Source organism: Balaenoptera borealis (assembly GCF_965194805.1).
Source record: "Balaenoptera borealis genome assembly, chromosome: 15".
NCBI lineage: Eukaryota > Metazoa > Chordata > Mammalia > Artiodactyla > Balaenopteridae > Balaenoptera > Balaenoptera borealis.
The window spans coordinates 9,336,896-9,360,855 of NC_138871.1; the positions used below are offsets into that span (position 1 = coordinate 9,336,896).

A 23,960-nucleotide genomic window follows, 5' to 3' on the forward strand; every position below is an offset into this window, starting at 1 on the left:
TTTGCGAATGGCCAGTTTTCTGTCTTTCAATTCAAATTCTGAACACAGTGAACCTGATTGGCTCAGTCCCACTTACGGGTTGGTACTTCTTATCCTCTCTTACCCCAGTCTAATAGTAGCATCCAGAGGATGAAGTCGTATGGTTCATATTATTGCCTTTCTAAGAGAGAAGGGATTTCAAACAAACTTGGGCTATTTAGATGTGTGTGTGTGTGTGTGTGTGTGTGTAACTTACAGTGATTGTGTGTGTGTTTAACTTACAGTGATAGCATAGGGAGGTCCCATGTTCACTTCATCCAGTTTCCCGCAGTACTTAAAGCTCACATAAGTATAGTACAATATCAAAACCAAAAATTAACATTGGTACAATATGTGTGTCTAGTTCTATGTCATTTTATCCCAGTAACCATAGTCAAGATATAGAACAAATTCCATCCCCACAAAGATCTCCCCCATGCTACTCTTATAGTCATATCCATCCCCTTCCCCTCACCATTCCTAACCTGTAGCAACCACTAATCTTCTCTCATCTCACAGAATTGTATAAATAGAATCCTACAGTACATGACCTTTTGAGATTGGCTTTTTTTCTACTCAGCATAATTCCCTTGGTGTCCATCCAAGATGATGTGTGTTTCAGTAGTTCATTTCTTTTTACTGCTGAATATGAATGTTCCATGGAATGGATGTACCATAGTTTCTGTAACCATTCACCTATTGAGGGGCATCTTGATTGTTTCCAATTTGGGCCTATTGCAAATAAAGCTGCTATGAGCATTTATAAGCAGGTTTTTGTATGAACATTAGTTTTCATTTCTCTAGAACAAACGCCCAGGAGTGTGATTACTGGGTCATGTAGTAAGTTTTTATTTTTTAAAGAAACCGTCAAACTGTTTTCCTAAGTAGCTGTACCATTTTATATTCCCACCAGTAATGTAGGAGAGATCCAGTTTCCAGCATTTGATACTATCTCTGTTTTTTTGTTTTAGCCATTCTCATAGGTGTGTTGTGATACCTTATTATGGTCTTTAAAAATTTGTTGAGGTTTGTAATACGGTCCACGATCTGATGGTCTATCTTGGTGTTTTCTGTAGGCTTAAAAGGTATTCTGTTGGGTGGAGTTGTTTGTAAATGTTGATAAAATTCTGTCAGTTGTTGGTTTTATTGAGTTCTTACACCCTTGCTGATTTTCTGTCAAGTTGTTCTATTGGTTGTTGAGAGAGTGGTGAAATTTCCAGCTATAATTGTGGAATTGTCTGTGTCTGTTTCCAGTTTTTGTTTCATGTATTTTGCAGTTCTGTTATCTGGTGCATACCATTTAGGATTTCTGTGTCTTTTTGGTGGATTGACCCTTTTATCATTATGTAATGTCTCTCTGTATCTGGTAGTTTTTTTTGCCCTGAAGTTTATCTGACATTCACATGTCACATCTGATGTCAATCTCCTGTTTTTTAATTGGTGTTTTTTTAAGACTTTTTACTTAATGTAATTGTAGATATGTTAGGACTTAAGTCAGCCATTTTTAGTTTTTGTTTTCTGTTCTCTGTTTTTTGTTTTTGTGTTTCTTTTTCCTGCCTTCAGGTGATTTACTTGAACTTTTTTTTTTAGAATATTGTTTTGATTTATCTCTAGTGTTTTTGAATGTATCTCCTTGAATAGCTTTTTCAGTGGTTTCTCTAAATGTTGCATTACATATACACATAAGTTATTACAATCTACTTGTATCCACATTTTACCAGTTTAAGTGAAGTGTAGAAGCCTATCCTCCCTTTTTGTCCCTTTACCTTCTCCCACTTCTAATACAATTGTATATATGTTGAGAACCATGTTAGACAATGTTCTAAAGTTTTGCTTCAAACATAATTTGGAAAACTCAAAAGAAGGAAAATCTATTGTATTTACATATTTTTATTCTTTCCATTTCTCTTTCTTCCTTCCTGATGTTCCAAGGCTCCTAATTTTACCATTTCCTTTCTGTTTAGAGAACTTCCTTTAGCCGTCCTTTTCAAGAAGTTCAGCTGGCAACAAAAGTTTTTAATTTTCCTTCATCTGGCAGTGTCTTATTACTGAAGGATATTTTCTCTGGAAATAAAATTCTGAGTTGGCCATTCTTGTCTTTCAGCCCTTCAGAAATATTAAGCCAGTTCCTTGCTTTCTGATGAGAAATCTGCTATCATTCAAATTGATTTTTCATCCTATAGGTAAGGTGTTGGTTCCCTCTTTGTGCTTTCAACATTTTTTTTTTCTTTAATTCTCAGACTTGACTATGATATGTCTTGGCATGAATTCCTTTGGGCTTATCTTGTTAGGGTTCACTCAGCTTCTTGAATCTGTAGGCTTAACGCTTTTTTGCCAAATTTGGGGAATTTTTAGCCATTATTTTTCAACCCCACCCTCTTTTTCCACTTCTCTAGACACCAATGACATGAATGTTAGATCTTTAACATTCCCACGGGGCCATGAGACGCTTCCTTTTTTTGCCCCTGCTCTATTTTCCCTCTCTTCAGATTGTGTAATTTCTATTGTCTGTCTTTAAGTTCACTAATTCTTTCCCCTGTCCCCTCTATTCTGCTATTGAGCCCATCAAGTTTTTCGCTTAGGTGATTATATTTTTCAGTTCTAAAATTTCTATTTTATTCTTTATATCTTCTATTTCTTTGCTAAGCATGTTTTTTTCCTTTTGTCTCAGGTGTGTTTGCAATTGCTCACTGAAGCATTTTTATGATCACTACGTTAAAATTCTTGTTCGACAGTTCTAATATCGACGGCATCACAGTGTTTACCATCTGTTGATTCTTTTCTCATTTAAGCTGAGATTTTGCTTGTTCTTGGTATGTTTGTTAAGTGATTTTTATTGAAATCTGATGTCTTGTGTATTATCTGTGAAACTCTAGATCTTATTTAAATCATCTGTTTTAGCAGGCCTTGTTTGAGACTGCTCTGGTAGGATAAAGAGGGAGCTGCTTTGATACTGCTAGGTGAGATGGAAGTCTCGAATCCCCACTCAGCTTTCATTGACACTGGGGTTGGGGTGGGAGGCGAGCTTCTCTTTACTGCTGTGTGGAGGTGAGAATTTCAGCTCCCCACTTAACCTCTGCTGATGCTAATCCAGCTGGGCAGGGGGTACCTCGTTACTCTTCCTCACATGGCCTCGGTTTACACCAGCAGGGGTTATGTGTCATTACTCCTGGGCAGTGGCGAATGTTCTGACTCTCCCATAGGCCTTTGCTGATGCCACTCCAGTTGGGAAGGGAGCGTGACTTGTTACCTCGAGGTGGGGTGCTTGTCCAGCCCAACCATATAATCTCCCATAACACAGTAGGGATAGAGGTTGGAGGCCTCATCCCATTCATTGGAACAAAAGTTTTGGTTCCCCGCTTGGCCTTCTTTGACACCAACCCCTAAATATCTAGACAGTTGAAGAGACAATCACCTTATGAAAAAGGCAGCATGCTGGACAACATATGCCTTCTGAAGAAGATTATTGGAAGAGATGGACAAAGAAGTTAATATATGATTAATATATGTGGAGTTAAGGTTAGAAATTATCCAGATGTAACAACAATAATAAAACATAAAAAAAGAACCAGATAGAAATCTTAGTTGTGGGAAATATAATATATAGAATTTGGAAAAAATAGATAAAATTAGAACAAGATAATAATGGGATAAAAAGTAGGAGGAATATGGCTAAAGAATGTATTAATGGCTTGGAAGGCTACAATTAGGAACATTTCCAGGAAGCATCAAGTAAAGCCATGAAATATACAGAGTAGAAGTAGAAATAGTACAACACAATTAAGAGTCTTGGAGAGAAAAATGAAAATAAAACCAAGGAAATAATTTTTAAAAGAATGGAGAATTTTCAGGAATTAAGAGAAAATAGGCCTCAGTTTGAAAGGGTTCACATGGAGTCCCAAACGGAGCAATAAGGAAAACCCACATCTATACATATTATAGTCAAAGATAGAACATCTTAAAGGCTTCCATGGAGAAAATGCAGATGCACCACAAGGTTTGAACCAAAATCAGACTGCTGTGACACATCTCAACATGACTCTTGGATTCGAGTCACTCATTAATACTTTTTATGCATTCAAGGAAAAGAGCATAGAATTTAAATGTAAGGACATGATAAAAATGTTCTCAGGCATACAAGGCTTCAAAAGTATGCCACATAAAGACTCACATTGAAAGAAATATTTAAAAGTACTCAGAAACAAAGATACCAAGGTGGTGGAGTAGGAAGACACAAAGCTCACCTCCCCCAATGAACACATAAAAAATACATCTACACGTGGAGCAATTCTCACTGAAAACAAACTGGAGACTGGCAGAAAAACTCACACAACTAACTGCAAGAAAGATCCACATGGAATTGGGTAGGAAGGAAAGAGAAGCAGTTGGGTTGGGACCTGTACCCCTGGGAGGAGACACAAGAGGAGGAGGATTACATGGGCTTAGAGATCCTCCCTGGGGAGTGTGCGGTTCAGACTACACATTAGGTGCCCCTGGGGCCCAACACTGGGAGGACAAGTCCCCTTAGCTGGTTTGAAAGCCAGTGGAACTGACAGCAAGGCTGTAAGAAACCAAGACTCCACTCGTGAAGAGTGTGCACATGCTTGCTTACTCCCAAAACAAGGTGGAGGAAGCAGATCGAAACTGCCTGGGGCTCTGGCTGGTTTCCTGCAACTGCCCAAGCACACGCCCCAGTCTGAGCTGAGTGCCCATTACAGCCCTGCTTACTCCGCAGTACAGCTCTCTACTAGGGTGAAAGCTGCCAGGGCTGAGGACGTTGTGCAGCTGTGGGGGATGGAATTGGCTCAGACCTAACACGGCATCTGAACAAGGCAATGGCAGCCATTACTGGTGCTTGCAGAGGCAGCAGATCAAGAGTAGTCCAGAACTCTGACTGCTAGGACCACCCCAGCCTATGCCCTGACCCCTGCCAAGGGCCTGCTCCAGCCCCTCTCGCTCCAGCATTGCTTCTCTCTGGGGTAGAGGTGCCAATGCTGGGGTGAGGGAGAGCACACACTTAGAGGGGACAGAGCCAGCTTGGACCTGACCCTCAGGGCTTCTGCTTCAGCAACTTGGGACTTGCCCCCACCACCAGTAGGGTGATGTTGGCCACTGAGCAGAGGAGAAGCCCTGGCTCTAGCCCCTTCATCTCCAGCCCCACCTCCTACCAAGGTGATTGCTGCCAACACACCCTGAGGGAAGATGTGACTCCTGCTCACGTCAGATCCAGCTCTCCCACCAAAGCAACTGGGCACATGCAAACTGTATAGGGACACACCCACGTAAGGACACCCTTTCAAGACTGTGATAGGTAACTGTTTTACCTAATTTCATAGAGACAGAGAAAGTTAAGCAAAATGAGAAGACAGGAATTTCAAATGAAAGAAGAAGAAATAAAAAAACAAAAAACCAAAGAACAACTAATGAAATATAATCTACCAGATAAGAGTTCAAAGCATTAGTAATAAGAATGCTAACTGAATTAGGGGAAAGAATAGATGAGCGCAGTGAAAATTTTAACAAGGAACAAGAAAATTTAAAAAAGAACCAATCAGCACTGAAGAATACAATAACAAATGAAAAACGCACTAGAAGGAATGAACATCAGACTAGGTGATGCAGAATGCCTAAATGATCTGGAAGATAGAATAATGGAAATCATCCAATCAGAAGAGCAAAAACAACAAAAAAAATTTTTTAATGGCACTTTAAAAAAAATATTTATTTATTTATTTGGTTGCACCGGGTCTTAGTTGCAGCTCGCTGGCTCCTTAGTTGCAGCTCACAGGCTCCTTAGTTGCAGCATGTTGGCCCCTTAGTTGCAGCAGGTGGGCTCCTTAGTTGCGGCTTGCAGCCTCCTTGGTTGTGGCTTGCGGGCTCCTTAGTTGCGGCACATGGGTTCCTTAGTTGTGGCATGTGAACTCTTAGTTGCAGCATGCATGTGGGATCTAGTTCCCTGACCAGAAATCTAACCCGAGCTCCCTGCCTTGGGAGTGTGGAGTCTTATCCACTGCACCAGCACGGAAGTCCCAAGAAAAAAGTTTTTAATGAGAACAGTTTAAGGAGTCTCTGGGACAATATCAAGGATACCAACATTCGCATTATAGGTATCCCAGAAGGAGAAGAGAGACAAAGGGGTCAAAAATGTATTTGATGAAATAATGGCTGAAAACTTCCTGAACTTAAAGAAGGAAATAGATGTCCAGGTACAGGAAGCACAGAGGGTCCCAAACAAGATGAACCCAAACAGACCCATACCAAGACATATCATAATTAATAATGGCAAAAGTGAAAGAATTCTAAAAGCAGCAAGGGAGAAAGAGTCATAAACAAGGGAACCTCCATAAGACTATCAACTGATCTTTTTGAAACTTCAGGTAAAAAGGGAGTGGCATGATATATTTAAAGCACTGAAAGGGAAAAACCTAATCGTAGGATATTCTGCCCAGCAAGATTAGCATTTAAAATTGAAGGAAAGATTAAAAACAAAAACAAAAAGCTTCTCAGACAAGCAAAAACAAAGAGTTCATCAATACTAAGCCAACCCTAAAAGAAACCTTAAAGCGTCTTTCTATGTGGAAAAGAAAAGGCTACAAGAAGAAGTAATCTATCAGAAAGGGGAAATCCCACGAATAAAGGCAAATATATAGTAAAGGCTGTGAATCAACCACCTAAATAAGCTACTATGAAGACTAAGAAGTAAAACAATAACTACAGTAAACAATTAAGGAATAGACATGAAGATGTAAAATATAGCACCAAAAACACAAAACGTGTGAGGAAAACACAAAATGTAGATCTTCTAGCAAGTATTTGAACTTTAACTACCAGTTTCAAACAAGTAGGTATAGGTCAACATGTATGAACCTCATGGTAATCACAAATCAAAAACCTACAATAGATAATCAAAAACTAGAGAGAGGAACACAAGCATACCACTAAAGAAAATCATCAAATCGCAGGGGAAGAAAATAAAGAAGAAAAAGAACAGAAGAACTACAAAAACAACCAGAAAACAAGTAACAAAATGGCAGTAAGTTCATACCTATCAATCACTTTTAAGTGTCAGTGGACCAAATGCTCCAATCAAAAGGTGTAGGGTGGCTGATTGGAATAAGAAAAAAAAAAGCCATCTATATGCTGCTTACAGGAGACTCACTTCAGAGCTAAAGACACACAGAGACTGAAAGTGAGGGGGATAGCAAAATATATTTCATGCAAATGGAAATGACAAGAAAGCTGGGGTAGCAATACTGAGATCAGACAAAGTAGACTTTTTAAAAAGTTTATAGCAAAAGACAAAGAAGAACATTATATAATGATAAAAGGATCAATACAAGAAGAGAATATAACACTCATTAAAACATATGCACCTGATGACACAAACAGATGGAGAGATACACCATGTTCTTGGATTGGGAGAATCAATATGGTGAAAATGACTATACTACCCAAAGCAATCTACAGATTCAATGCAATCCCTATCAAATTACCAGTGGCATTTTTCACAGAATTAGAACAAAAATTTTTACAATTTGTGTGGAAACACAAAAGACCCCGAATAGCCAAAGCAATCTTGAGAAAGAAAAATGGAGCTGGAGGAATCAGGCTCTCTGACTTCAGACTATACTGCAAAGCCACAGTAATCAAGACAGTATGGTACTGGCACAAAAACAGAAATAGGGATCAGTGGAACAGGATAGAAAGCCCGGAGATAAACCCACACACCTATGGTCACCTAATCTATGACAATGGAGGCAAGAATATACAATGGAGAAAAGACAGCCTCTTCAATAAGTGGTGCTGGGAAAACTGGACAGCTACACGTAAAAGAATGAAATTAGAACACTCCCTAACACCATACGCAAAAATAAACTAAAAATGAATTAAAGACCTAAATGTAAGGTTGGACACTATAAAACTCTTAGAGGAAAACCTGGGTAGAACACTCTTTGACATAAATTGCAGCAAGATCTTTTTTGACCCACCTCCTAGAGTAATGAAAATAAAAACAAAAATAAACAAATGGGACCTAATTAAACTTAAAAGCTTTTGCACATCAAAGGAAACCATAAACAAGACGAAAAGACAACCCTCAGAATGGGAGACAATATTTGCAAATGAAGCAACTGACAAGAGATTGTTTTCCAAACTATACTAACAGCTTATGCAGCTCAATATCAGAAAAACAAACAACCCAATCAAAAAATGGGTGGAACAGTTTGCAAGGCAGAAATAGAGACACAGATGTAGAGAACAAACGTATGGACACCATGGGGGGAAAGTGGCGGGGGTGGTGGTGGTGGGATGAACTGGGAGATTGGGATTGACATGTATACACTAATATGTATACAACAGATAACTAATAAGAAAACAAAAGTGAGAGTAAAAAGTTTTGCTAAAAATAAGTCCAATGAGAATGAATTGTCCACAGTCTTTTATTTAAATTGCATCTAAATATTTAATGTGGTTGGAAAAACTACTTTTCTAAATTCTTTTGTGACTTTCAATAAAAGTTTCCCTTAACTGACGTCCACCTTAAAAAAAAAAAATGGGTGGAAGATCTAAATGTGTCTTTAGATCATTGTCTAAACACATTTCTCCAAAGAAGATGTACAGATGGCCAACAAACACATGAAAAGATGCTCAACATCACTAATTATTAGAGAAATGCAAATCAAAACTACAATGAGGTATCACCTCACACCAGTCAGAATGGCCATCATCAGAAAATCTACAAAGAGTAAATGCTGGAGAGGGTGTGGGGAAAACGAAACCCTCTTGCACTGTTGGTGGGAATGTAAATTGGTACAGCCACTATGGAGAACGGTATGGAGATTTCTTAAAAAACTAAAAATGAGTTGCCATATGACCCAGCAATCCCACTCCTGGGCATATACCTGGAGAAAAGCATAATTCCAAAAAATACATGCACTCCAATGTTCATTGCAGCACTAACAATAGTCAAGACATGGAAGCAACCTAAATGTCCATCAACAGAGGAATGGATAAAGAAGATGTGGTACACATATACAATGGAATATTACTCAGCCATAAAAAGGAACGAAATGGTGCCATTTGCAGAGACGTGGATGGACCTAGAGACTGTCATACAGAGTGAAGTAAGTCAGAAAGAGAAAAACAAATACTGTATAATATTGTTTACATGTGGGATCTAGAAAAACCAGTGAGTCAATGAAGAAATCAAAGAGGAAATCAGACAGTACCTCAAGACAAATGAAAATAAAAACACAACTTTCCAGGACTTCCCTGGTGGAGCAGTGGTTAAGAATCCAACTGCCAATGCAGGGGACACGGGTTCGAGCCCTGGTCCGGGAAGATCCCACATGCCGCGGAGCAACTAAGCCTGTGTGCCACAACTACTGAGCCTGCCCTCTAGAGCCCGCGAGCCACAACTACTGAGCTCGCCCGCCGCAACTACTGAAGCCCGCGCACCTAGAGCCCGTGCTCCGCAACAAGAGAAGCCACCACAATGAGAAACCCATGCACCACAATGAAGAGTAGCCCCCACTCGCCACAACTAGAGAAAGCCTGTGCACAGCAACAAAGACCCAACACAGCCAAAAATAAATAAATAAATAATTAAAAATTTTAAAAAACAAAAACAAAACACAACTTTCCAAAATCTATGGGACACAGCAAAAGCAGCTCAAAGAGGGAAGTTTATAGCAATACAGGCTTACCCAAGAAACAAATATCTCAAATAACCTAACCTACCATCTAGAGTAATTAGAAAAAGAACAAACAAAGCCCAAAGTCAGCAGAAGGAAGGAAATAATAAAGATCAGAGAGGAAATAAGTAAGATACAAACAAACAATAGAAAAGATGAATGAAACCAAGAGCTGGTTTTTTGAAAAGTAAACCAAAATTTATAAGCCTTTAGCCAGGCTCATCAAGTACAAAAGAAAGAGGATTCACATAAGATAAGAAGTGAAAGAGGAGAGGTTATAGAGATACAAAAAAATCATAATACTACAAACAGTTATATGTCAACAAATTGGACAACCTAGAAGAAATAGATAAATTTCTACAAACATAAATCTTCCAAGATTGAATCAGAAAGAAATAGACAAACTGAACAGACTGATCACTAATAGTGAAATTGAATTTGTAATTAAAAAAAAAAAATCCCAGCAAATGAAATTCCAAGAATGGATAGCTTCACAGGGGAATTCTACCAAACATGTAAAGAAGAGCGACTACCTATCCTTCTCAAACTATACCAAAAAATTGAAGAGGAGAGGACACTCCCAAATTCATTCTACGAGGCCACAATTATCCTGATACCAAAACCAGACAAGGACACTGCCCCAGAGAAAAAAAAACTACAGGCCAATATCTTTGATGAATATAATTCTGAAATGCAAAAATCCTAACAAAATATTAGCAAATTGAATTCAACTATGTATAAAAAGAAACAAACACTATGATCAAGTGGGATTTATTCCATGGATGCAAGGATGGTTCATTATTCACATTATCAATCAGTGTGATACACCACATCAACAAAAGGAAGGATACAAATCGCATGATCATCTCGATAGATGCAAAAGAAGCATTTAACAAAATTCAATATCCATTCGTGATAAAAACTCTCATCAAAGTTGATATAGAGGGAACATATCTCAACATAATAAAGGTAGTTTATGACAGACCCACAAGTAACATCATACTTAATGGTTAAAAGCTGAAAGCTTTCCTCTAAAATCAGATATAAGGCAAGAGATAAAAGGAAATGTAAAGCACGCTGAAGCACTTGTCCTGTTCTGGGAAGATGTTAAGATGACGATGAGGGTATATGAATATGAGAATGGATATTAAGGCAATTAACCACCCTAAGAACAAAATTAGAATGTAATCTTTTTAAGCCAATAAAAGAAAACTTGCTAGGGATTTCCCTGGTGGTCTGGTGGTTAGGATTTGGCACTTTCACTGCTGTGGCCCAGGTTCAATCCCTGGTTGGGGAGCTGAGATCCCGCAAGCTGCACGGTGCAACCAAAAAGAAAAAAAAATTTTTTTTTGCTAAATCTATTGGAAGGTAAGAAAGAAGAAAAAAAGAGAGAGAGAGAGAAATACCCTAAGCAGAAAATACAGAATAAGTCCTATTACAGTAATTATAGTAAATACAAATGAATTAAATTTACCTATTAGAGTCCAAGGTAACTCGCATCTGATAGGGGCTGTTTTGTCTCAGTCTTTGTGATCCAGAACCCTGAGCCCCAAGAACCATGGGGGCAAAATGTCAGATAAATAACAGCTGGTAGGGTCCTTGGAGATGATGCCTTGCCATGTTTTCCACACACCTGGCTCACTGAATTATTTTGGGATTTAAAATATGACCAAATCCCACTCTCGTAGCTTCTGATTCAGGTCTGGGGTTGTGCCACAGAATTTGCATTTTATTTTATTATTATTTTTTAGTTATTTTCATTTATTTATTTATTTATTTATTTTATTTGGCTGCATCAGGTCTTAGTTGCAGCATGCGGGATCTTTTGTTGTGGTGTGTGGGCTCTTCGTTGTGGCACGTGGGCTTCTCTCTAGTTGTGGCACTCAGGCTCCAGAGCATGCGGGCTCAGTAGTTGTGGCGTGGGAGCTTAGTTGCCCCACAGCATGTGGGATCTTAGTTCCCTGACCAGGGATCGAACCCGTGTCCCCTGCATTGGAAGGCGGATTCTTAACCACTGGACCACCAGGGAAATCCCAAATTTGCATTTTACTAAGTGCCTTAGGTGAGCTTTGGTGATCTCTGGCATCTGGTACCCTCCCTCAATTTCCAGAGGAGGGATCTGAGTCTTGGAGAGAGGAAGAGAATTTTCCAGGGCCACACAGCTCATGGTGGAGGGCTGGGTAAGACCAAAATGTCTTCAAAAAGGGCCCATTCTGTTTCACTGACCCTGGCCTAACAGCAGGTGGCAGAGCTGGTTCTGAGCAGTACTTGCTACTGCTTCTCTAGACTGTGGCCTCACTCTGGGAGTGCTTGTTGTCTCATGGGCTGGGAAGCTGGATACCAGGGGGCAGACAGAAAAGTCTTCTACCTCCTATGGAGCCCACTCGAGACAAAGGAAGCCCTAAAACAATTTTCTGGTACAAGAGTGTCTCTGACATGCAGCGATTCCACATGGCACTTTCTAAAATGTAAACTTTTAATTCAAATACAATGTACATGCAGAATAGTGCACAAGTAGAAAGTGTACAGTAATGATGAATTTTCCCAACACATGAACACTACCACACTGTCCCCCTCCTACTTCAGAGTAATTTCTTTCATGACTTCCACCACTTATAAATTGGTTTTGCCTGTTTTTAAACTTTATAATGATGGAATCATGTACCTTTTTGTGTGTCTGGCTTTTTTCAACATTATGTGAGGTTCATCCATGTTCCATATATCAATAGATCATTCTTAATGTTGTATAGTATTTCATTGTATGAATGTATCACCATATGATAGTTCCTAGTTTGGGATTATTATAAATAATGCAACTATGTTCATTCCTTTTGATGAATACATGTACTCATTTCTTTTGGTGGAATGGAATTGCTGGGTCATAGGGTATACTTATGTCCAGCTTTAGAAGGTACCACAGAACCAATTTTTTTTTTTAATTTATTTATTTTATTTATTTATTTTTGGCTGAGTTGGGTCTTCGTTGCTGCGCGCGGGCTTTCTCTAGTTGCGGTGAGCAGGGGCTACTCTTTGTTGCGGTGCGCGAGCTTCTCATTGCGGTGGCTTCTCTTGTTGCGGAGCACTGGCTCTAGGTGCACGGGCTTCAGTAGTTGTGGCACGTGGGCTCAGTAGTTGTGGCTGTGGGCTCTAGAGCGCAGGCTCAGTAGTTGTGGCACGCGGGCTTAGTTGCTCCGCGGCATGTGGGATCTTCCTGGACCAGGGCTCGAACCCGTGTCCCCTGCATTGGCAGGCGGATTCTCAACCACTGCGCCACCGGGGAAGCCCCAGAACCAATTTTTGAAGAGATTGTAGCACACAGCACTTTTTAAAGGAAAATTTTCGATGGCAAGGACTCTGTCTCCATGAGGATAAGAACTGGGCTGGAATTCGTCCTCTCTCTGAGGAGGAAGCTACTGTGCAAGCCATCAGCAGGCAGTAGGACAGGTTCTTTTCCTGTTTAGGTGCCAAGAGCTGCATATGTGCTTGAGTGAATCAACACAACTTTCTTTCAAATCTTATGCCACTCTGAATGATCAGGTGTGTCTTCTTTCAAAGAGTTTATTAATAGAGTTATCAGTTAACACCGTTGCAAGAAGAGATGGCGTACTCAAAGAGCACATCAGAGTTAATGAAGAGACCATTTAGTCAGGGTAAGAGAAAAAACAAGGAATGGTGAAGCACCCAGGGACTCAACAGTGGAAAACTGTTACCACCCATTGACCCAAAGGAGCACTGTTACTGTAGCCCTGTAGAAGGGCCACCTGACTTTGACTGGAAGAGGAATACAAGAGGGAGTGAGGTAGGTGTGTTACTGAGTCCAAGCTCTACTGCTTGTCGCACAACAGGCCAATAAATCGAGAGATGAGGTGTTGGGATAAGGAATAGTGACTTTATTTGGAAAGCCAGCAGACCAAGAAGGTGGCAGACTGGTGTCCCAAAGAATCATCTTAACTGAGTTAGAAGTCAAGCTTCTTTTTTTTTTTTTTTAAATCACATTGAGTATGTATGTATGTATGTATGTATGTATGTATGTATGTATGTATTTATTTATTTATTTATGGCTGTGTTGGGTCTTTGTTGTTGCGGGCGGGCTTTCTCTATTTGCAGCGAGCGGGGGCTGCTCTTCGTTGTGGTGTGCGGGCTTCTCATTGCAGTGGCTTCTCGTTGCGGAGCATGGGCTCTAGGCGCACAGGCCTCAGTAGTTGTGGCTCGCGGGCTCTAGAGTGCAGCCTCAGTAGTTGTGGCACACGGGCTTAGTTGGTCCACGGCGTGTGGGATCTTCCCAGACCAGGGCTCGAACCCGTGTCCCCTGCATTGGCAGGTGTATTCTTAACCACTGTGCCCCCAGGGAAGTCCCTCAAGCTTCTTTTATGCTAAGTGGGGAAAGGGTGTGGCTGGTTGTTGCCCTAGGAGTGCTGTGATAATCCTTTGTTCTTACAGCTGTCCACCTAAGTCTGGTCACAATGTTCCTGTAAACCTCCAATAAGACAAATGTTATTCTCTATTCTGCAACTTTTTATCTCTGTATGAATGAAAAGTGTCATACCTTTAAAGGTCAAGCCTGGGAGACAGCCTTGAGAAAGGGCTATGATGTATATTTCAGGCTTTAGGCAACAGTCTTTTATTGTTTGAGACAAAGATGTAGAGCCAGCATGACTAGTACAGGCAACAGAGCACAAAGGTTAGAGCTAAAGGAATAGATCCAATGTGGAGTCAGGTTTGTTTTCTGTTACAGGTGGGCATTAGGAACAAATACTCCAGTCTCCTCTCCTCCCTCTCATCTCCTGCTGGTGCTTCCCATGGGCTAAACCCAGGTGGAAGCTAGAAGGCGAAGCAGAAGTCCATATAGGTCAGCAGCCTAGAATAGTGTCCTAGGACACAAAGCAGGACAGAGAGGGAGAAGGATGAATCTGGAGGGGCAAACAGAATAAGCAACACTATATATATATACATTTTTTTAAAGGATCCCCAGGGGGATCCCCTTCTTTTTTTAAATAAATTTATTTATTTAATTTATTTATTTTTGTCTGTGTTGGGTCTTCGTTTGCTGCACGCAAACTTTCTCTAGTTGAAGCAAGTGAGGGCTACTCTTAGTTGGGGTGTGCAGGCTTCTTGTTGCGGTGGCTTCTCTTGTTGTGGAGCACGGGCTCTAGGCGCGCGGGCTTCAGTAGTAGTGGCACATGGTCTCAGTAGTTGTGGCGCACGGGCCTAGTTGCTCCGCGGCATGTGGGATCTTCCAGGACCAGGGCTCAAACCCGTGTCCCCTGCATTGGCAGGTGGATTCTTAACCACTGCGCCACCAGGGAAACCCAAGAGATATATTTTTAACTATAAAAGGCATATATATTCAGCATAGAAATTTTGCCAAGTACAGAAAAGTGTAAAAAAGAAAAGAATGCTTATAATCTCACAGCCAGTTGCACCAGTTGCATCATTCATTCATATGTTGATGTGTTTGTTTCCAGTCCTTTTCTGTACATATTTTAAATAGTTGAAATCATACCATACAGGTTGCTTTTTATTTGTAATGAGCTGGCATTAGAATTTCCCTTGGCGAGAGAACTTGTGGTTTAGGGAAAGTTTAAGAAACTGAAAGAGGTGGTGTGTCTCTGACTACCTGAGTATTAGCAGAAGCTCAAGCAAACAAAGAGTGAGGAATTAATTTATATTCACTTGTGCTTCTGAGGGAGGTGGGACTAGGGAAGAGTCTTAATGGTAGGGTGGCCAAGGGATGTTTTAAGAATGGTATAGCAAAACTGATGGCTATTCTCCCATTTTCCATACTAATAAAATTCCAGTTTTGTTGAAGAATTGGGGGAAATCATTTTCTCAGGGAAAGAGAACTCAGCCCTTACCAAGAGGTAGGCATGTATCCCAGTCCTGGCTAGCAAGTTGTAAGAGGAATGGGCCAGGGGCTACTAGAAAGGGTTTTCCCTCTCATAAAAAGGGAGAGGTATTTGAGGAGAAATTCTCTGCCCTCCATTGACCTCTGTTTCCTGCCCTCAAAGGACATAGGTCTAGGAGCTGCTGCAGTCATCTTACAACCAGGAGAAAAAGGCCAAGACAGCATTGAGTTATTGTTAGGAGCTGCACAAGATCAGGATTCTGGCCCCCAACTCAGCTCTGCCTCTGCATCATTTGTTTGTTTTTTGTTTCTTTTTTTTTTTTTTAATATTTATTTATTTATTTTTGGATGAGTTGGGTCTTAGTTGCAGCACGCGGGCTCTTCGTTACGGCGCGCAGGCTTCTCTCTAGTTGTGGCGCGCAGGTTTCTCTCTAGTTGTGGTGTGTGGGCTCCAGGGCGCATGGGCTCTGTAGTTGCAGTGCGCAGGCTCTCTAGTTGTGGCACGTGGGCTCAGTAGTTGCAGTGTGTGGGCTAAGTTGCTCCGCAGCATGTGGGATCTTAGTTCCCAGACCAGGGATCGAACCAACATCCCCTGCATTGGAAGGCGGATTCTTAACCACTGGGCCACCAGGGAATTACCTGCCTCTGCATCATTTGTTGATGCTGAGTCCTGCTTGCATCTAGGCCTTGATTTGTCCCCCTTAGTAGGGAGAATAATAGCAAACACTTAGCGCTTGAATTCAGGCTTTTTTCCAGGCAGTTATTTTTTCTTACTGTGGTAAAATACACATAAAATTTACTGTCCTAACAAATTTTAACTGTACAGTTCAGTGGTATTAAATACATTCCCTTGTTGCACAACCATCGCCACCGTTTACACCAATAACTGTTTTCATCTTGTAAAACTGAAGCTCTGTAACTATTAAACAGTAACTCCCCATTCTTCCCTCCCCTTAGCCCCTGGCAACCACCACGATACTTTCCGTTCTTATGATTTTGACTACTCTAGGAAGTACCTCATATAAGTAGAATCATACGGTGTTTGTCTTTTTTGTGACTGGCTTATTTCACTTAGCATAATGTCCTTAAGTTCTTCCATGTTGTAGCATACTGAAGAATTTCCTTCCTTTTTTTTTTTTGGCTGCGTTGGGTCTTCGTTGCTGCGCGTGGGCTTTCTCTCCAGTTGTGGCAAGCGGGGGCTACTCTTTGTTGTGATGCACAGGCGTCTCATTGCGGTGGCTTCTCTTGTTGCAGAGCACGGGCTCTAGGCACGTGGGCTTCAGTAGCTGCAGCACGCGGGCTCAGTAGTTGTGGCATGTGGGCCCTAGAGTGCGTGGGCTTCAGTAGTTGTGGTGCGTGGGCTCAGTAGTTATGATGCACGGGCTTAGTTGCTCCGCAGCATGTGGGATCTTCCCAGACCAGGGATCGAACCCGTGTCCCTGGCACTGGCAGGTGGATTTTTTTTTTTTTTATTTAATTTATTTTTGGCTGCGTTGGGTCTCCGTTGCTGCGCGTGGACTTTTCTCTAGTTGCTGTTGTCTTCGTTGTGGTGCTCGGGCTTCCCATTGCGGTGGCCTCTCTTGTAGTGGAGCACGGGCTCTAGGCACGTGGGCTTCAGTAGTTGTGGCACATGGCCTTAGTTGCTCCACGGCATGTGGGATCTTCCTGGACCAGGGCTCGAACCCATGTCCCCTGCATTGGCAGGCGGATTCTTAACCACTGCGCCACCAGGGAAGCCCTGGCAGGTGGATTTTTAATCGCTGCGCCACCAGGGAAGTTCCTTCCTTTTAAGGCTGAATAATATCTCATTATATGTATATACCACATTTTGCTTATCCACTCATCAGTTAAGGGACACCTGGGTTGCTTCCACATTTTAGCTGTTTAATAATGCTTCTGTGAACAAGGGTGTACAAATATTTCTTCAAGACCCTGCTTTCAATTCTTTTGGGTATATACCCAGAAGTGGAATTGCTGAATCATATGGTAGTTCTATTTTAAAATTTTTGAAGAACCACCATATTGTTTTCCCCAGTGGCTATGCCATTTTACACTCCCACAAGCAGTGCATAAGCATTCCAATTTCTCCACATCCTCTCTAGCCAACACTTGCTGTTTTCTGGCTTTTTTTTGTTTGTTTGCTGTTTAATAGTAGCCATCCTAATGGGTGTAAGCTGGTATTTCATTGTAGTTTTGCTTTGCATTTCCCTAGTGATAGTTGAGCATCCTCTCCTGTGCTTATTGTCCATTTATGTAGTTTATTTGGAGAAATGTCTGTTCAAGTTCTTTGCCTATTTTTGTGGGGTTTTTTTTCTGTTGAGTTTTGGAAATTGTCTATATATTCTGTATATTAATCCCTTATCAGATGCATGATTTGCAAATATTTTCTCCCATTCTGTGGGTTGCCTTTTTACTCTGTGGTTTATATCTTTTGATGCAAAATTTTTAGTTTTTTTAATTTTCATGAAGTCCAATTTGTCTTTTTTTTTCTTTTATTACTTATGCCTTTGGTATAATAACTAAGAAATCATTGCTGAATCCAGTGTTGTGGAGCTTTTGTCCTGTGTTTTCTCTAAGAGTTTTATTGTTTTAGTTCTTACATTTAGGTGTTGATCCAGTTTGAATTTCACTTTTCTATATGGTGTTAGGTAAGGTCTAACTTCATTCTTTTATGTGTGGATATTCAGTTTTCCCAGCACATTTTGTCGAAAAGACTATCTTTTCCCTATTGAATAGTCTTGGCACCTTTGTCAAAAATCATTTGACCATATATGTGAGGGTTTATCTCTGGGCTGTTTATTATATTCCATAGGTCTATATGTCTGCCTTTATTCCAATTCCACACTGTGTTGATTGTTGTAGCTTTGTAGTAAGGTTTGAAATGAGGACTGTGAGCCCTCCAGTTTTGTTCTTTTTCAAGATTGTTTTGGCTATTGGGGGTCCCTTGAGATTCCATGTGAATTTTAGGATGGGTTTTACTATTTCTGCAAAAATCATCATTGGGATTTTGATAAGGATTGCATTGAATCTGTAGATTGCTTTGGGTAATATTGACATTTTAACAATACGTCTTCCAATCCCTGAACATGGGATGTGTTTCCATTTACTTAGGTCTTCTTTAATTTCTTTCAGCAGTGTTCTGTTATTTTCATTGTGTAAGTCTTCACCTTCTTGTATTTTGAAAAAGTGGGAAGGATTGGCATTAGTTCTCCTTTAAATGGTAGAATTCACCAGTGAAGCCATCACATTTTCGATTTTTCTTTGTTGGGAGATTTTTGTTTACTGATTCAATCTCCTTACTAGTTACAGATCTATTCAGATTTTCTATTTCTTCGTGATTTAGTCTTGGTGTTGGTTTTGTGTTTCTAGGTATTTCCCCATTTCATCCAGATTATCTAATATTTCGGTGTGAAGTTGTTTATAACACTCTCTTATAAGTCTTTTTATTTTGGTAATGCCCCCACTTTCATTTCTGATTTTTAGTAATTTGAGTCTTCTCTCTTTTTTTCTTGGTCCATCTAGCTAGAGATTTGTCATTTTTAAAATCTTTTTGAAGAACCACCTTTTGGTTTTATTGATTTTCTTTTGTTTTTCTATTCTCTGTTTTGTATATCTCTGCTCTAATCTTTATCATTTCCTTCTGCTAACTTTGGGTTTAGTTCTTCTTTCTCTAGTTCCTTAAGTTGTTGATTTAAGATCTTGAGGGGGGTTTTGTTTTTTGTGTGTGGGGAGGTTAAATTGAAGTATAGTTGATTTACAGTATTGTGTTAGTTCAGGTGTACAGCAAAGTGATTCATTTATATATATTTTTTCAGATTATTTTCCATTATAGGTTATTATGAAATATTGAATATAGTCCCCTGTGCTATACAATAAATCCTTTTTGCTTATCTATTTTATATATAGTAGTGTGTGTCTGTTAATCCCATGCTCCTAATTAAGACTTTGTCTTTTTTAATGCATTTATAACTATAGATTTCCCTCTTAGCACTGCCTTTGCTGTGTCCCATAGATTTTGTTATATCATGTTTTCATTTTCTTGGGGTTTTTTTTCAAAGTTTTATTTATTTTTCCTTTTTTATTGAGATACAATTGACATATAACATTGTATTAGTTCTAGGTGTACAACATAATGATTTGATATATGTATATATCATGAAATGATTACCATGGTATTTAGTTAATATCCATCACCACACACAGCTATAAATTTTTTTTCCTTGTGATGAGAACTTTTAAGATTTACTCTCTTAGTAATTTCCAAATGTACAATACAGTATTGTTAAGTATAGTCACCATGCTGTAAATTATATCCTCAGGATATAATTATAACTGGAAGACTGAAAATTGTACCTTTTGACCAACTTCACCCATTTTGCCCACCCCCCATCTCTCACCTCTGGCAACCACTAATCTGTTCTCTGTATCTTTGAGTTTGGGGTTTTTTTAGATTTCCACATATAAATGAGATCATATGGTATTTGTCTTTCTCTGTCTGATTTATTTCACTTAGCAAAATGCCTTCAAGGTCCATTCATGTCAAAAGGGCAGGGTTTCATTCTTTTTTATGGCTGAATAATATTCCACTGTGTATATACACCACATTTTCTTTTTCGTCATTTGTCACTGTACACTTAGGTTGTTTCCATGTCTTAGCTATTACAAATAGTACTGCAATGAATAGGGGGGTACATATACCTAGATAGTGATTTTGTTTCCTTTGGATAAACACCCAGGAGTGTAAGTGCTGGATCATAGGGTAGTTTGTTTTGTTTTGTTTTGTTTTGTTTTGGTGTGTTGTATGGCTTGCAGGATCTTAGTGCCCCCTGCAGGGGAAGTGTGGAGTCCTAACCACTGGACCACCAGGGAATTCCTGTGGTAGTTCTGTTTTTAAGTGTTTCCATTTTCATTCATCTCTAAGTATTTTCTAGTTTTCCTTGTGATTTCATTTTTGGTCCATTGTTGTTTAAAAGTATATTATTTAATTTCTACCATTTATGAATTTTCCAGTTTTAATTTTGTTACTGATTTCTAACTTCATCCCATTGTGGTAAGAGAAGATACTTTTAATGATACCTATCTTTTGCTATCTATTGAGACTTACTTTATGGCCTAACATATGGTCTATCCTAGAAAATGTCCCATGTGCACTTGAGAAAAATGTGTATGCTGTTGTTGGGTGAAGTGTTCTGTATATGTCTGTTAGATCTAGTTGGTTTATTGTGTTAAGTCCTCTATTTCCTTACTTTTGTCCGATTGTTCTATCCATTATTGTGAGTGGGATATTGAAGTCTCTATTACTATAGAAATATTTATCCCTTCAATTCTGTCAGTTTTTGCTTCTTCTTTTTTTCTTTTTTTTTTTTTTTCTGATGAAGCCTCTCTTCCTGGCTTGAAGATGGCTGTCTTCTTGCTGCATCCTCACATGGTCTTTCCTCTGTTCAGAGAGAGAGAGAGAGAGGGAGGGAGAGATCTGGTGTCTCTTCTTCTTCTTCTAAAGACACCAGTCATATTGAATTAGAGCCCCATCCTCATGACCTCACTTAACTTTAATTACCTCCTTAAAGGCCCTATCTCCAAATATAGTCACAATGGGGGTTAAGGCTTTAATATTTGAATGGGGAGTGGGGGACACAATTCAGTCCATAACAGATCTCAATGGCCAGATCTGGGTCATAACTCCCACCTGCCAGGAGACTGGAGAAGTGGGGAACAGAAGTGTTATGATTGGCTTACATCCCATGCACAGATCTGACTTGTGCTTTCCAAGGCCTGGTTCTACTCTAGTCCTTCACGTTTATGAGCCACCATCTCCTTTCTATCCTTTTCTTAAATTACCCAACTGGTTCCTATTGCTTATCTTCAAGGAATACTACTAAATACTCATTTAAAAAATAGTAATGACATGTGAGGTATATATATATATATTTCCATTTTGCTACATTGGGAGCTGGGAGCAGCACCTGCCACATGGGTGGGGTTGAGTAGCAACTTCAAGAAGCAGTTATGGCTTGTGTCTTTGTTGTGTCTCCCTTCTGTTTTTCCTGAAAGTTTAATAAAATCTTGTTTCTCTCCCTGCCTAGTTTCAACTCTGTGTGTGTGTGTGTGTGTGTGTGTGTGTGTGTGTGTGTGTGTAAGGGGGAAGGGCATGGGGCTTGGCCCATATTTCTGAAGCAGTAGTCAAGAGTTGGTTCTATCCTTTCTCCAAAGCCAGGTGGGGAGTTGGCCCAGATCACTCCTCTCCAGGGCCACCAGCATTCTGGGCTGATGGGGTGAGGAACAGTTCTCCAGAAATAACCTGGGGATGGCTCCTGCGCATGTAAGAGCCCTCTGGGAACCACTCAGAGGCGGCTGGGGAACAGGGTCCTGATGTTGACTATGAGGCACAAGTACCATAATAATTATTTGGGTGGGCCTAGGACACCTGTCCTATGGAGGTGGGTAGGATTGGGGATTGGTGGTGAACGGGAAACACTGACTGCCCTCAGGGAGCCTACCGTCTGGGGGAAGGTACAGACTTGTAATAGGTCCTGCACCAGCAGGATGGGAGAAGCACTGGGTGCCGTGAAGGCACATGGGATGGGTACCTGAGCCAGTAAGTCTTCCTCAGAAGGCTTCTGAGCGAGGCTGGAAGGAAGAGTGGGAGCCGTGAAGAGAATGTTTTTCAGGTCAATGTTTTCTGTGCTTCCAGATCCGAGGGAGGGCCAGGCATGCGGGGGAGCTGAGGTGGTGCCTCAGGGCTCAGCCCAGACAGAGGTTGCCTTGTGGGGTGGGGATGCCATGGGGGTAGGGAGTCAGGAGACTGGGAGGAAGCAGGGCCAGTAAAGAGCCTTCCACACTAAGACATCTGGGGTTTAACTTGAGGGCAGTGGAGTGCATGGGCCAGGTTTATGCAGGGCGGTGAGCTGATCGAAGTTGGAATGATTCTTTTATCACCTCCTGACTTCCCCAGTACCCAAGGCCATCTCAAATGCACCGCAGTTACTCCACAAGGGACGCTAGAATTGTTCCACTCTACTGTTGGAGTTGATCCTAGATAATCTCTCTCCACACAGCCCACGTGGAAAGACTTTTTTTTTTTTTTTGCACGGTTGGGGCCAGCCTACCTGGATCTCTCCCAAGAAGCTGCCTCCCTGATTACTACCCAGGCATTCAACTCAGTAGCTCATGGGCAGGTGATGTCCAACCCAAGCTTCTAGGATTTGGCTCCCCAGCCCAAACACTGCTCCTCCACAACCATTGCTTACGTGGGAGGGAAACCAGACAGCTCCGCACAGGACCTGCGGCTGAGACGTGGCAGTGAGGTCAGGGACCTAAGCGTAAGTTAGACAGCCCACGTTCAGGTGGTCACCAGCTAGTCATCATGCGTGCATATGGCAACTCTGGCAGGTGAGCATCCTGTCTCTCCTGGGCCCTTGGCAGACATTACTAATCAGTTATATCACTTTCACACTGAGTCAGCCCAGAGCTGCAGACAAACCACCATCATTCAGAGCTGGTACCTGGGATGAAGCAGATATGCCATTCTTGTCCCAGACCAGACAGAATCCAAAGGTCAGGGTGACTCTGAGTCAGAAACCAGGCTGGAGAGCAGCGGTCAGTGCCCCAGGAATTTCAAAGGCCCTGAGGTAAGGAGCTGAGCAGGGGGTGGTCAGGCTGGCCAAGCAGAAGTGCAGGGAAGGAGTTGATGATTCACATTCATCCATAACTTTAGTTTACAAAGCACTTTCACTAAATGCCCATGACTCTTGAGGTAGAAATTACTTACTTCCATATTACAGGCGAGGAAATGGAGGCCCAGTGAACCCTATTCGTCTGGTGTCACCAGTGTGGCAGCTACTGTTTTGGTCTACCTGGCAGACACACTTCCTGTGAGGTAACCCAGGTAAGCACAGGACCTGAGATCAGACTCTCTCTCCTGAAACATCTGTCCTTACCCTGAGACCCCCCCAGGGGAGAAGGCAGCAGAGCTGAGCCAGATGGCAGTGGTGTGCTGGGAAATGCTGGAGCGCCAGCTTGGGGAGGATGCGAATCCTCTCACTTTGGCCTAGTTCAGGCTACCAGCGTGATGTCATTGAGTGCAGGGTTGGGAAGAGAGGAGCCAGTGGGAGCCAGCTCAGGGCAGTGCCCTGGAGAGGGCCGCAGGGTCAGTGCCCGCACAACCTGGTTGGTCAGCTCTCCCTGCAGTCCTGTGAGCCGCGCAAGCTCTTTCCTGCCTGGGTGGGAGTTCATTCCTGTTGTTTGCAAGTAAAGGGCCTGAGCATCCTTCCTGAACCCGTGGGGGAGTGGGTCTCAGGGCTGGGGATCTGCCTTCCACCTCCTTGAGCTTTCCTCCCCATCCCCTGCTCCCTCAACGGAGGGGTGACCAGGCCAGGAAGGTGGTAGGAATGCCAAACATCAAGCCA

The 23,960-nt window shown here is 41.3% G+C and overlaps 2 protein-coding genes across 11 annotated transcripts in view; one reads left to right on the plus strand and one right to left on the minus strand.

Annotated features, from left to right (window-relative positions):
• FER1L5 (fer-1 like family member 5) overlaps positions 1-23,960 on the minus strand; it is a 341,943-nt gene that overhangs the window by 108,300 nt on the left and 209,683 nt on the right. The gene's annotated exons all lie outside the window — the stretch shown is intronic.
• Positions 1-23,960, plus strand: part of KANSL3 (KAT8 regulatory NSL complex subunit 3) — a 72,164-nt gene that overhangs the window by 44,767 nt on the left and 3,437 nt on the right. For 9 of the 10 annotated variants that reach the window (XR_014234880.1, XM_082357095.1, XM_082357098.1 and 6 more), the window contains one exon: positions 23,337-23,440. Coding sequence is in view for 8 of the 10 variants with exons in the window: in XM_082357095.1 (XP_082213221.1) it covers positions 23,337-23,435 (99 nt within the window). In the remaining 2 variants the exon portion in view is untranslated. Of the gene's footprint in view, positions 1-23,336; positions 23,441-23,960 lie in introns of those variants that run through there. The other variant, XM_082357106.1, reaches the window with a different exon arrangement.